Source organism: Phalacrocorax carbo (genome assembly GCF_963921805.1).
Source record: "Phalacrocorax carbo chromosome W unlocalized genomic scaffold, bPhaCar2.1 SUPER_W_unloc_9, whole genome shotgun sequence".
Taxonomy (NCBI): Eukaryota; Metazoa; Chordata; class Aves; order Suliformes; family Phalacrocoracidae; genus Phalacrocorax; species Phalacrocorax carbo.
The window spans coordinates 349,097-362,818 of record NW_026990260.1 but is presented as its reverse complement, the minus strand read 5'-3'; the positions used below and the strand labels follow the sequence as shown (position 1 = coordinate 362,818).

Sequence of the window (13,722 nt, the reverse complement as noted above, 5' to 3'; positions counted from 1 at the left end):
GTTCTGCAACAATGGCTTAACTTGCTGATCACAAGTGGGCTGGCTTGAAATTTTTGTATCAAGTTTTTAGATGAGATTTGAGAAAATGGCTTTGTATACGTTAATCAGAACAACTTTTCAGGTGTAAAAATCAGGCGTTCTTTTTTGTTTTACCTGCGCTTTTATCTAATGAGTCTCTTCTGCTGTATGTGGATTTTCGTATGACTTCAGTATTCAGTTTGACTCAGTAACCCAGCATAAAACTTGCACAGCCAAAAGAATGAGAAGTATTCTGCTGAATTAGCAGAATCATTTTAATGTGGAGTTTATGGGTGCCAGAGTAGTTTAAAGGATAAGGGTGTATTGTCTAGTGGGACAGGGTAGAAGGAAGGAAAGTAAGGGAGGGGATTGTGCATCTTTTGGCAGAAGAAAGCTGTAAGATCAGCTTAGTCATTTCACACAGCTCCATCCTCAGAAGCACCATGGGAAAAATATTCGGTTATTGTTATGGGCCAACTTGAGCCAGCATCTCAGTGATAAATGAGGAAGTCAGTAAAGAACAGATTGTTGAGGGATCTTAAAATTATAACGAATAGCTTCTTTTCTTTATCTCCTCTCTTGAAGGGGTAAAGAGTAAGGACTGGTTAATCAGAGCTAAGAAATCTCTGCAACAGTGGTTTGAACTAGGGTTGTTAAAAAAAAATAATTGTCCTTGTCAACACTAACATGAGCTGTTAAGCTTGACAATGAAATGTCAAGGCCACAGTACTACTACTTTTGGGAGATCAATCTCTGATTGTGTGCCATGTTGTTTTCCATTTCTGCGTTAGTCCATGTTCCTCAATGCTGTTGCATGATATCTTGTGGCAGGAAGATATGCGGTGCTGTAACTGATCTTTAAGAGAAAACAACAAGGCTTAGTTGGTAGAATCTAGAATGTATTTAGTCTCTTTTCAAGTCCATTTTAATATAAGGGACAGAATAGCAAGAGACTATATCTCTATTTGTTAAGTTCACATTTCATTTAAATTTTTACATTTGTAACGTGTGAAGTTCCATTAGGCCTGCCTACCTTCCCTACTGACTTTACTTTTATTAAAAATGAGTTGTGCTAGAGTAACTGAGTAAATTTTCTACTTCTTTCTAATATATTATGCATTTCCAGAAGAGGAGAAACAGAATAGCCCATCTTTCCTTGAAGTTAATATATGATAGTTCTTTTAACTTTTTTTAAGACTTCTTTTTTGCAAGAAGGTTCTTCTGAAGTTTAAAACAAGACTTGATGGAAACAAGGCTTGATGGAAAAGACTTCCATAATCTTAGTTCTTTCTGAGGTAGTATGCCATTAGAGAGTATTTATTTATTTTTTTTACTGTCTTGTTTTTTTCTACATCATCAGTGTTGCTGATAGTATCAAAGTGTGAGCCAGATAACTTGCTGTATTCATGTTATCTGTTTGATAGTGGAAATGTCAGTGTTCTCAATTTTCTCACAGTGTTGTAGATCTTATACTGGAATATTCTTACTTTGCTCCAAATTACTTATCTGCTAGCAAAGTTTCTGGGAAATACCTGGCTGCTTTGCTAAGCACTAAAAAGATGGTTTTCCTCGGACTTTTCTGTCTCTCTAGAAATGAGAGCTTTTCTCAGCAGAAAGAGGACAATGTGAGAAAAGTTGCTATAACTGCAGTTTTTCATACACATGTAGAGTAAAATGGGTTTAGTGCACGGTTTAATCATGCGGCCTCACTATAAATGTGTGCTATTGCTACAGAATTGTTAACATGGGAAGTAACAGTATCACGTCCTGGTTTCTTCATGTCCAAATTGGCTGCCTTTCTGCACAGCACACCTCTCGCTTGAGTTACTGCCCACAGTATCAAGTAGTTGAATAAAAATGTTCATTGCCAATGATGTATAAGAGGTTTCCTGGGCTAGCCTCTTGGTCTTTCCTGTCCATATAGTGAGCTTAGTTTCAGTAGAGGTTTACCTTGAGTATGTAACCATCCGCACTTGCAAAATTAAAACTTATAAGCGTATTTCCAATCACTTGGAAAGTTATAGTTGCTGCTTGTTTTTCAGGGAATTGAAATAGAACATTCTGGAGAGCTCTAAGGCTGCTCACCTGGGATCTTTCTTGTGGAAAGTTTGTGGAAGAGGATATTTCATACAAGCTGTTGATGATTGAGACTGATGCCTGTCTTGTCTTCCCAAAACCTCACTGACCCTTTGTCTGAAAAAAATCGTAATTATGTGGTATGGCAGTAGCATGTACATGTGCTAAAGTCTCATTATAAGCAGTGTAGTCAATACTGTTGAATCACCTTACCCTTGAGTAGACACCTTGCAGCTAGTCAGGTTAATTGTTTTATACTTCATTGGCTGATAGATGAGATCCCCATTAATTACAATGGGAGCTGAGACATCTAGCAAAGGTTGACACACCTGAATTCAGGTGCCTACCTGTAGGTATCTTAATCTTCAAATACTGTCTTGTATTCCAGATGGTAGTGCAAGTACAGACTCTTGTCTGTCCAAATATATTCTGGATATATCCTGATTGCTAGATATGTCTGTTTTCTCAAATTTGTTGCTCTTATTAAGTTTTTAAACTACAGAAGTTGATAATAAACTCAGCTTGGTTTGTAGAGAGGTGGTGAGAAGGTCCTTTCTTTACATCTTTGATACTTTTTATTTCCTTTGTATAATGAAAAATATACAAATATCCTTTCAGGATGAACAGGGAAATAAAAGACTACATATACTCCACTGTAGCTGTACACTTCTACGGGAGAACTTATCTTGGGCCGCATATCTCCGGGACACAGGGCTCTACCCACCCTGGGGACACAGTGATGCACAGACATCAATATGATGGATACAAAATGTCCATTTATTTAGCTGCGTCACACGCTTATATAGCTCTTGCGCTTCCTGTTCCTGCCACTCCTATGGGGAGGAGTCTATCTTTCCGTCACATCCCGTAATCTTCCGGTCGCCGATCCCTGTCTATTCCCCTACATCTCCCCCTCCCCATGCTACTAAAATTCTACAAAGCTACTTGTGTAAGCGGATACATATTGCGGTCAGGTCTATATTCATGTAACTCTCGCAGGCGCTCTCTGATTTGTCTTATAACACAGCATAACAATGGTAGCCCACAAGTAACCATGATTACTACACACAACAAGATCCCCCCAATTATTACTATCCAATCCCAGTTCATATCCCTCTTTTGCCGCCCTTTCCCAGTGTCGCTCTCGTTGCAATATTGCTTGCGATCTTGTCAAGGAGCTCATTTCCTTTTCCCAGTGGTACGGCTAGCATGAGGACCCTTGTCAGCAGACCCTGCAAAGAGACAACTCAGAGATGGATTATTCATTGTACATCCTTGCACAGTTCTGCTTTCACACACTTTGCAGGCACCCATTCTATGCGCCCCTCATTCTCAACCGCGGCGTAGCCCCTCCCCAGGCATCTCGGTTTCCATCCTCTCTCCCATTGCTCACTGCCTGGGAACCTTACTCGTACCTGCGGATAGCGGTTGCCTGCTTGAGCTTTGCCAAAGTGCTTCTCCACTGCTGTAACTTGCTCCTGCCCGCGTATAAAATGATTAAGCGAATATAATGCACGCATTAAAATAGTTTGCTGAGCTGCTATGGGTATAGCTCCCTTATACCCTTCCCCCTCCCCAAGCTGCATTATCTTTGCTTTCAAGGTGCGATGAGTGCGTTCAACTATTGCCTGCCCCGTGCTATTGTAAGCAATGCCGTGTTTTAATACAATATTCCAAGCTTTACACCATTCTTGGGTACTTTGAGCCCGAAAGCATGGTCCATTGTCTGTTATTATTTCGGTGGGCTTTCCAAGCCACGCCATCACCGTGGTCCAATGCGCAGCCCACTGCGTTGCGGTCTGCTTCCGATGTTGAGTACCCATGATGACTCCACTATATGTATCAACTGTAATTGCCAGGTGCCTGCCGGGGGCCAACTGTGGGCATTCAGTAAAGTCAGTCTGCCAGACAGCATTTGCTTCCAGTCCTCGAGGGTTGACTCCTGCCTCCCACAGTGGCGAGTGCTGACAGTAAGGACAGGTGGCTACTACTTCTCTTGCTGCTCTTATTGAGATGCCACACTCCTTTGCCAAGGCTTTAGCACCCAGGTGCAGTTGTTCATGCAGTTTCTTTGCCTCCGTCAATGTCCAGACTCCCGCGGCTGCCTCATCAGCCATGTGATTCCCCTCAATCAGTGGTCTAGGCCCCGTCTGATGACTGCGAATGTGAATTACTGTCACAGTTGCTCCTCGCTGCGATAAGGCAACCTCTAGCATCAAGGCAATTTCTGTGTGGTACACCCTCTCGTTTCATGGACATGACTAATTTATACAAGTATAAAGAGTCCGTGCACACATTTATATGCCGATCTTTATCCTTTCGCAGGGCCATCTCTAGCGCTTTCGCTTCTAGCCACTGCACACTTCTACCCTGCTCCTCATACATCTGTCGCATCCAATTATTCTCTTCTTTCCACACTACCGCCGCTCTGTTCGTCTTCGAGGAAGCGTCTGTGAAATATGTTGGTCCTGGGTGAGGGGTATCCAAAACTCTACTATCCACACTTAAATCCACCACTTTGGCTGTCTCGGCCCACCTCTGTACCGTGCCTGTGACGATTTTTTCCTGGGTAAGAGTATACCGCCAATTGTATATCCTCTTCACTCTCTACCACCTTCTGCCATTTCTCCCCATTCCATGGCACTGTCAGCTTATCTGGCTCCTTCCCAAAGATTCCATTGCTTTCCCGTCGCAGCCGCCAAATCATTCCCCTGGCTACCTTGACTTTTGTGGAGAATGCATCCTTGGGAACCTTCTGATATACCCATCACAGTGGCTTTTCTTCCCCTGTCCGTATTTGATATAGCAATCCTAACCCTCCACTGGCGGTCAGAATCCAACCTGCAATTAATTCTTCCTCAGGGTCCCACCGCCATACTCCTTCCTTTTGCATTCAACGTTCTATCATCTGCAACTGCTGGACTGCCTCAGCGTCTCAAGTCCTGGGCTCCCATGGGTCGGTCCCTTTCAGCAACGCATAGAAAGGTTGCATCTCCTCACCGGTGATGCGCACGAACATCCACAACCACTGCAGTGCTCCTACCAGCTTCTGTACATCGTGTAAATTTTTAACCTTAGGTGTAAGTTTAATGGGATGAGCCTGTATGCAATCCCCTTCTATTCTAGCACCCAGAAATCCACACACTGGTCCTCGTTGTACCTTTTCCTCAGCTATCTTGAGGCCCTGTCCCTCAAGGCCCCTTTGGGTGTCTGAAAAGACTTGTTCACACAATGCCTCGGTGGGCACAGCTATGAGGACGTCATCCATGTAGTGGATCATGTAGATTCTCTCCCGATACTGTCGCCTTACTTGCTGCAATGCGGAAGCCACGTACGTCTGGCAGATCGCTGGAGAGTTTTTCATCCCCTGCGGAAGTACTGTCCACTGCCATCTACTACCTGGTTCTGTGCGGTTCACCATGGGCAGAGTAAAGGCAAATCTCTTTCTATCATCTGGATGTAGTGGAATGCTGAAGAAGCAGTCTTTGATATCTAAAACAATGACTCGCCATCCTTTTGGGACAGCGCTCAGATCTGGTAGGCCAGGTTGGAGAGGCCCCATGTCCTCCATTTGCTGATTCACTGCTCTAAGGTCATGCACCATCCTCCATTGGTTTTTATCTTTTTTATAGCAAATATAGGGGTGTTCCAGGTGCTCATCAAGGGCTCTAGGTGCCCTGCTTCGTGCTCTCGTTTTACTATAGCTCTTGCAGCCTCTGTTTTCTCTGTTGTCAGGGGCCACTGCTCCACCCAGACGGGCTGTTCGGTTTTCCACACTAACTTGTGCTGATGAAGCCCCTCTGAGGCAGTGGCCCCTATGCTAAATTTTTCAACCCGATCCCTATCTGGGCAAGGGCGTCCTGCCCCAACAAGGGGCTTGCTACCCCATCTGCTACTAGTATTGTCACTACGGCCGTGAGGAGCTTCCCTGCGTCCTCGTCCATGACTTCGAGTTTCACAGGGCAAGTACTAGTCCTCGTCTGTTGTTCTCCTCCCACCCCTATGATACGTTTTCCCATGGCGAGGGGCCAAGTTGGTGGCCACCATTCGAGTGGCATCACTGTGACATCCGCCCCGGTATCCATTAACATTCCTAGGCATATCCGTGCTGGGCAACTCGGCTCTTGTGGGGTAATCATCACCACCGCCATGGGTCTCTTGTTACAGCCTATGACCAAGGCGACGTGGGGGCCGTAACCTGCAAGTCTTGCTGGTTCTGCTCCCCTGCCTGAAGGTTCACTCCCCCTTGGCCCACTACAGTGGGCCAAGCTCCTGGCAGTGGCACCATGATGGGGGCCATTTGACTCACAGGAGGCGCGAATCCCCCTCGCTTCGCCCTCCTTTGGCCGTTTCCCGGCTTTGTGGCTCGACAATCTCTTGCCAGGTGTCCTGGCTTCCCACACGCCCAGCATCTCCCTACTGGGTGCGCTCCTCCTCCATTACGTCCTCCCCTTTCCTCTAGCAGGCACCCAGCTTTAAAGTGCCCTTGCTGTCCACACAAATGACATCTCGGCCCTGCCCCCGCCGCTTGCACTAGCACCCTTTCTTCGCTTCCACAGTCAGGGTTCTGGCAGATGTGCGCTCCCACACCGCCATGCTGATTCAACGCCTCCTGGTGCAAGACATGCCTGGTGGTTTGACCCAATGGCGCCCCTACCGCCAGGGTCTGGAGGACGTCTTGTGTCTGCGGATTTGCTTGACTTTGGAGGCAATCCATAAGGACTGCATCCTTGGCCGTCGCCGGCAATTCTGATTCTATAATAGCCTTCTGCAACCTGTCACAAAACGTTGTAAATGGCTCTGCTAGTCCTTGCTGTATCTTTTGCCAAGGTTCTGCTTTTTTTTTTTTCATACCTGCCCACTTCGCTATATGCTCTACGGGAACTCTCCGTTACCGCTTGCAGCTCCCTGCCCCTCCTCCAGGAGCTATCCAGACAGGGAATATCCCAGGCATCTCTATCCTTACTCCATGTAGGCTACAATCTCTGGCTATCAGCCGCCAGCTAGGTAACTCGACTGTCGCTGGGGCGCCCCCTTCGTTAAGAGTCCTGTCTGCCACCGAGTTACTTCCCCTAGTGCGCGCATAGCCTGCTGCAGCTGCCGCAGCACGTCCTCCGCGGACCCCTCCGGAGCTGCAGCGCTTCGGACCTCCCCTTTTGGCAATCTCTCTCTTCCCTCCTTCTGATTGGTCCTCCGAGTCCCTGCTGACTTATATTTTGAGCGCTGCAGGCAATCTGCCCCATCTTCCCACATGTGGACATCGGTTTCTCCCCCAACTTCTGATTCGCTGCTACTCGACGTTGATCTATACCCATCCTGACCTCCCCTCCAGGCACCCCAATCCTCCTCCTCGCCTGACTCCCATCTCAAGGGTTGCCCCGGGAGCCAGTCTTGAGGGTCAGGCAGAGGGTGGTGCCGTTGCGGGTGCTGATCATACTCCTCCTTCTGCTCTGTCACTCCCGCTGGGTCCGCCGCTACGTCCCCCTCCTTGCGCGCAAGTACCCGCGCCTGTGCCAAATCGTCCCAGGGGTATGCAGAGGCGCATTCCAAAGGTCCTGCTGGCTCAACAGGGAACACCGCCGCTTCCCGATCCACCTCTTCGGGAGCCTCAGACTGAGTAGTTGGCCAGGCTACTCCGTCCGAACTCTCCGCTTCTTCCCCATCCCCCGCGATGCTTGCCCCTGTCTGCGTCCCCACTGCCGATCCTGGGTCTATTTCCAGGCTACTGTTGACTGTGGCACCCTGCAGGCACAGCCACGCCTGCCACCCCGTCTCCTGATCATCCTGAGCTTTCAATAGTAATCGGTGTATCTTTCCCCAGAGCTGTATGTACTGGGGTTTTCCCATCATAGCCCTTTCGGCTAACTCCTCTTTAATTCTCGCCCTATCATCTTTATTAAATATGTCTGCGGGACTCCGTATGAGCCCCTGCGTAATCATCCATTGGATGGGCTTTGAGGTAGGCGCCTTCGAAATCGAAGTTCCCTATTCCTTCCCCAATCCTTTCAGTACCTTTACGACTGATTCCATGGCGTGCCCGCCATCGTGCGGCTCCCTGTCCCGCCCCTGCGTGCCTGAAGCGATCTTTTCCCCCCGGCGAACTTGCCATGCCGCCCCGACGATCACGTCGGGGTCACCACTCATTGCTGTACGCTTCTGTGGGAGAACTTATCTTGGGCCGCATATCTCCGGGACACAGGGCTCTACCCACCCTGGGGACAGTGATGCACAGACATCAATATGATGGATACAAGATGTCCGTTTATTTAGCTGCGTCACACACTTATATAGCTCTTGCGCTTCCTGTTCCTGCCACTCCTATGGGGAGGAGTCTATCTTTCCGTCACATCCCGTGATCTTCCGGTCGCCGATCCCTGTCTATTCCCCTACAATGTAATGCAATTTTCTTATTTCCTGTTTTTTTGTGTGTTGTTTTTTTTTTTTTTTTTTTTGTAATGTAATACTTTTTAACAGTTCACATCTCCATTGTAGCTTTGGTATTTTATTTATTTCAAACTACAGTGCTGTTGATAGTGCCTATTGCATGATACAGTGTCTAATCGAAAACTGCACAAAAATCCTGCAGTCAAATACCTCCCTTTGAAAACTGTCCTACCACAATACTGCTGTGTATGGAGCTTACTGCAGTTTCTGTTACAGTAGCTCTGTGTGCAGCGCTCTGTGTCCAGCTCCACTCTGTGCTGCTTGTCCCACTGCCACAACTCCTATCCTTATTCCCGAAGGCAGGGCAATATTGTCTCTTCTACCATGTTTGGTAGTCCTTTTCCATTTCCCAACAAAATGCAGGTCATCAACTGGTGTCTGAATCCTGGGGTGTTTTGTTTTGTTGGGATGGTGGACTCTTGGGAAGAAAGAAGTTCCTAGTCCCCCTGCTTACCTTGTAGTTCACTTCCCATGTCAGTGGAAAGTTCCAGCTCCCTAGTAAGTTTAGGGTGGTTCTGTACAGAGATTAATATGGAGAGCAGAAAGAGTCCTGTCTTCCAAAAATCTCACTGACCCTTTGTCAGGGAAAAAAGAAATCATGTGGTGTGGCAGTAACATGCTATCTTTTTACTTCTGTCTTTAAGTTTACTTTTTGTATTTAAATTACAAGGGGATTAAGGATAAAGCTGTTCAGTTATGAGATGCTAGGATTGGAGTTTCAGACACTAAATGGATTTCTTCATCAACTGTAAATCTAAGAGATTGATTGAAATCTGCTTTAAAATAGGAGTCTCTCCCATAGGCTTTAGCATTTATTCTAGAGATCTCAGGTATGCCTGGTTTTGGTTCTAGGCATAAATCAAATTGCTTCTTGAGGGGAAAATCATTTGCATCCTTAATTAAGATCAGGAGAGTTCCTGTTATATTTAGGAAACTGTATGTTGAATGCATGTTTAGACTTTTGATTTTTTTTTTAAACTGTATCTGCTAATAACCTGCTTTCTTTTGCAGAACCCTGTGATAATATGAGAGAGATTCTCCAAAATGTGGCCAAGTTACAAGGCGTTTCAAATATGAGAAAACTAGGCCACTTAAATAATTTTACTAAGGTAAGAGCTCAAATGGTGTCAGAACAGGTGATCATATGGGCAGAATATATGTACTCTGTTGGGTGTTGGCTGGGAGATTCATGAAACAGCTTAGTATCATGGAACGGTACTTGGAATCTATGTACTGTGGGAGAAGAAAGGAGCAAATAAGGACAAGCAAATATGTGAATGTAGGGTTATGCTAAAGTTTGTCTATATGTCCTACTGGCTGACTTTTTGTACTATTTTGGTGCTTAGAAGCCTGAATTATCTCTTGGTTCATGGGTTAAGTTGCACAGATAGAGCTAAAGATTGGTTCCTGTGCCACAGGATTGAATCAAAAATGTGAAATGCCAGACTCTGGATTTGAACTGACAAAGTATGGTGAGGGAGAGGATTGTATTGATGAGCATGATATGCAGTGGTTTGGGCACTAATAAAATAGCAACTATTAACTTTCATTGCAGGTTTAATAGTGAAAAAGATTTAAAGGGGTGATTTCTAGAAATGGTCTATATTGCTGACTTTTGAGGTGCTTTTTCCAACTATAAGCTTCCCAATCATAGGAATGTGAAAGGTATTTGCCTGAAAGTATTGCAGGCACATTGGAAGAAAATGTTGTGAGATGACAGGAGGCAAGAATTAAAAACTTATTGCAGAATGAGAGACAATAGTCTGAAGACAGACCATGAAAGGCCTTCAGAAGGAGAGCAAGTACCTTTTTTTTTAGAAGAGGAACACATGGAGAGCAGCAGAGATGATTGATGGGGTGCGAGCAGATAACTATGAAAGGGGTGTTTGTTGTAGCGTACTGAATGGTTGTGGTTGGACCAGTGTTCCATTTGTAAAGGTAAGGGAAAAGTGCATTGCAGTCAATGAGCTAGGAGACATTGGAGCTTCAGTGTGTCACCTAAATGGATGGACTGACCACAGAATCACAGAATGGTAGGGGTTGGAAGGGACCTCTGGAGATCATCTTGTCCAAACCCCCTGCTTGAGCAGGTACACCTACAGCAGGGTGCACAGGACTGTGTCCAGGCGGGTTTTGAATGTCTCCAGGGAAGGAGACTCTACAACCTCCCTGGGCAGTCTGTTCCACTGCGCTGTCACCCTCACAGGAAAGAAGTTTTTTTCTCATGTTTAGCTGGCACTTCCTGTGTTCCAACTTGTGCCCATTGCCCCTTATACTGTCATTGGGCACCACTGAAGGGAGTCTGCTCCCATCCTCTTGACACCCGCCCTTCAGATATTTATAAGTATTGATAAGATTCCCCCCTAAACCTTCTCTTCTCCAGGCTGAACAAACCCAAGTCTCTCAGCTTTTCCTCATAAGGGAGATGCTCCAGTCCCCTGATCATCTTGGTAGCTCTCCGCTGGACTTGTTCAAGCAGTTCCACATCCTTCTTAAACTGGGGGGCCCAAAACTGGACACAGTACTCTAAATGTGGTCTCACTAGGGCAGAGTAGAGGGGGAGGATAACCTCCCTCGATCTGCTGGCCACACTCCTTTTAATGCATCCCAGGATACTGTTGGCCTTCTTGGCCACAAGGGCACATTGCTGGTTCATGGTCAGCTGCTTGTCCACCAGCACTCCCAGGTCCTTCTCAACAGAGCCGCTTTCCAGTAGTTCAGTCCCAGCCTGTACTGGTGCATGGGGTTGTTCCTCCCCAGGTGCAGGACCTTGCGCTTGCTCTTGTTGAATTTCATCAGGTTCCCCTTGGCCCAGCTCTCCAGCCTGTCCAGGTCTCGTTGGATGGCAGCGTAGCCTTCCAGCATATCAGCCATTCCTCCCAGCTTGGTATCATCAGTGAACTTGATGAGGTTACACTCTATCCCTTCATCCAGGTCATTGATAAATATGTTGAACAGGACTGGATCCAGCACAGACCCCTGGGGAACACCACTAATTATGGGCCTCCAACCAGACTCTGCCCTGTTGATTACAACCCTCTGAGCTCTGTTTTTGAGCCAGTTCTCTATCCACCTCACTGTCTTCTCCTCTAACCCACACTTCCTTAGCTTGTCTATGAGGATGTTATGGGAGACAGTGTCGAATGCCTTACTGAAGTCAAGATAGACAACATCCACTGCTCTCCCTTCATTGACCCAGCCAGTCATGCCATAATAGAAGGCCATCAGGTTGGTCAAGCATGATGTCCCCTTGGTGAATCCATGCTGACTACTTCTGATAACCTTCTCGTCCTCTATATGCCTGGAGATGACCTCCAGGATGAACTGCTCCATCACCTTTCCGGGGATGGAGGTGAGGCTGACTGGCCTATAGTTTCCCAGGTCCTCCTTCTTGCCCTTTTTGAGGACTGGAGTGACATTGGCTACCCTTCAGTCCTCAGACACCTCTCCTGTCATCCACAACCTTTCGAAGATGATGGAGAGTGGCTTGGCAAGAACATCCACCAGCTCCTTCAGCACTTGCAGGTGCACCCCATTAGGGCCCATGGATTTGTGAGGATCCAGTTTGTATAGGTGATCTCTGACCCAATCCTCCTCAACCAAGGGGAAGTCCTCTTTTTCTCCAGATTTTCTCTCTCTCCTCTGGGGGCAGGGATGCCAGAGGGCCAGCCTTAGCAGTGAAGACTGAGGCAAAGAAGGCATTCGGTAACTCTGCCTTCTCTGCATCCTGTGTTACCAGGGCCCCTTCCTTGTTCAGCAGTGGGCCCAGAGTTTCCCCAGTCTTCCTTTTACTGCTGATGTATTTAAAGAAGCCCTTCTTGTTATCTTTGACATGCACTGCCAGATTTAATTCCAAGTGGGCTTTGGCCTTCCTAGTTGCATCTCTGGATACCCTGACAACATTCCTATATTCCTCCCAAGTAGCCAGTCCCTTTTTCCACATACTGTGAACCTCCTTCTTCCATTTAAGTTTCTCTAGAAGCTCTTTGGTCATCCATGCAGGTCTCCTTGCTCCTTTGTTTGACTTCTTCCTCCTAGGGATGCACCGATCTTGAGCTCAGAGGAAGTGGTCCTTGAATACTGTCCAGCTCTCTTGGACCCCCCTGTCTTCCAGAGCCCTAGCACATGGGAATCCTCCTAGCAGGTCTTTGAAGAGGCCAAATTCGGCTCTCCTGAAGTCCAGGGTTGTAATCCTACTTGTCTCCCTGCTTCTACCATGCAGGATCCTGGACTATACCCTCTCATGGTCACTGCAGCCAAGGCTACCCCCAACTCTCACATCCTCAACCAGCCCTTCCTTGTTCATTAGTATAACATCAAGTAGCACATCTTGCCTTGTTGGCTTCTCCACCACCTGCATGAAAAAGTCCTTGATGATCTGCAGGAACCTTCTGGATCATGCGTGGCTTGCTGTGTTGCTTTCCCAGGAAATATCAGGGTGGCTGAAGTCCCCCATGAGGACCAGGCCCTGCAATTTTGAGGCTAATTCCAGCTGTCTGTAAAAGGCTTCATCAACTACTTCTTCCTGATCAGATAGCCTGTAGCAAATGCCCACAACAGTGTTGCCCATATTTGGCTGGCCCTTAATTTTTACCCACAGGCTCTCAACTTGATCATCCTCCACTCCTAGGCAGAGCTCGATGCATTCCAGTTGCTCCCTCACATAAAGAGCCATTTCCCCACCTTGCCTTGCTGGCCTGTCTTTCCGGAAAAGCCTGTAGCCATCCATGACAGCATTCCAGTCATGGGAGCTACCCCACCATGTCTCTGTAACTGCAATGAGATTGTGGCCAAGCGACTGTACACAGACCTCTAGTTCCTCCTGTGTATTCCCCATGCTGCGTGCACTGGTGTACAGGCATTTTAGAAACATACTTGAATATGCAGGTTTCCCTGGAGAGGTATACGAGGACCTACTATAGCCATGCGCACCCTTGAGGTGGTTGGTCTCCTGGTTATCATCTTGTGAGGCAGCTAAGGCACCTCTGTCACTGCTCTGGTTGGCTTGGCTTATTCCCCCATTGAATGCGATGGCATTATCATTGCCACTTTGACTCCCGAGTCCCGAAGGAGCTGATAAGTTGTATGCTTTTTTGATAGAGTGCCACAGATAGGGTGGCGTGCCTGAAGATGAAACCCAAGTTTCTGTGACAGGATGAATCCTGCAATCAGCAGTAGCCAAGA

The 13,722-nt window shown here is 47.0% G+C and overlaps 1 protein-coding gene across 2 annotated transcripts in view; it reads left to right on the top strand.

The window, feature by feature from the left end:
• Positions 1–13,722, top strand: part of LOC135310915 (rapamycin-insensitive companion of mTOR-like) — a 123,145-nt gene that overhangs the window by 16,313 nt on the left and 93,110 nt on the right. Inside the window, exon 3 of one of the 2 annotated variants that reach the window (XM_064440045.1) lies at positions 9,550–9,647. The exons of the other annotated variant lie outside the window; for it this stretch is intronic. Within the exon in view, the coding sequence (XP_064296115.1) occupies positions 9,550–9,647 (98 nt within the window). The remainder of the gene's footprint in view (positions 1–9,549; positions 9,648–13,722) is intronic. 2 annotated transcript variants of the gene reach the window in all.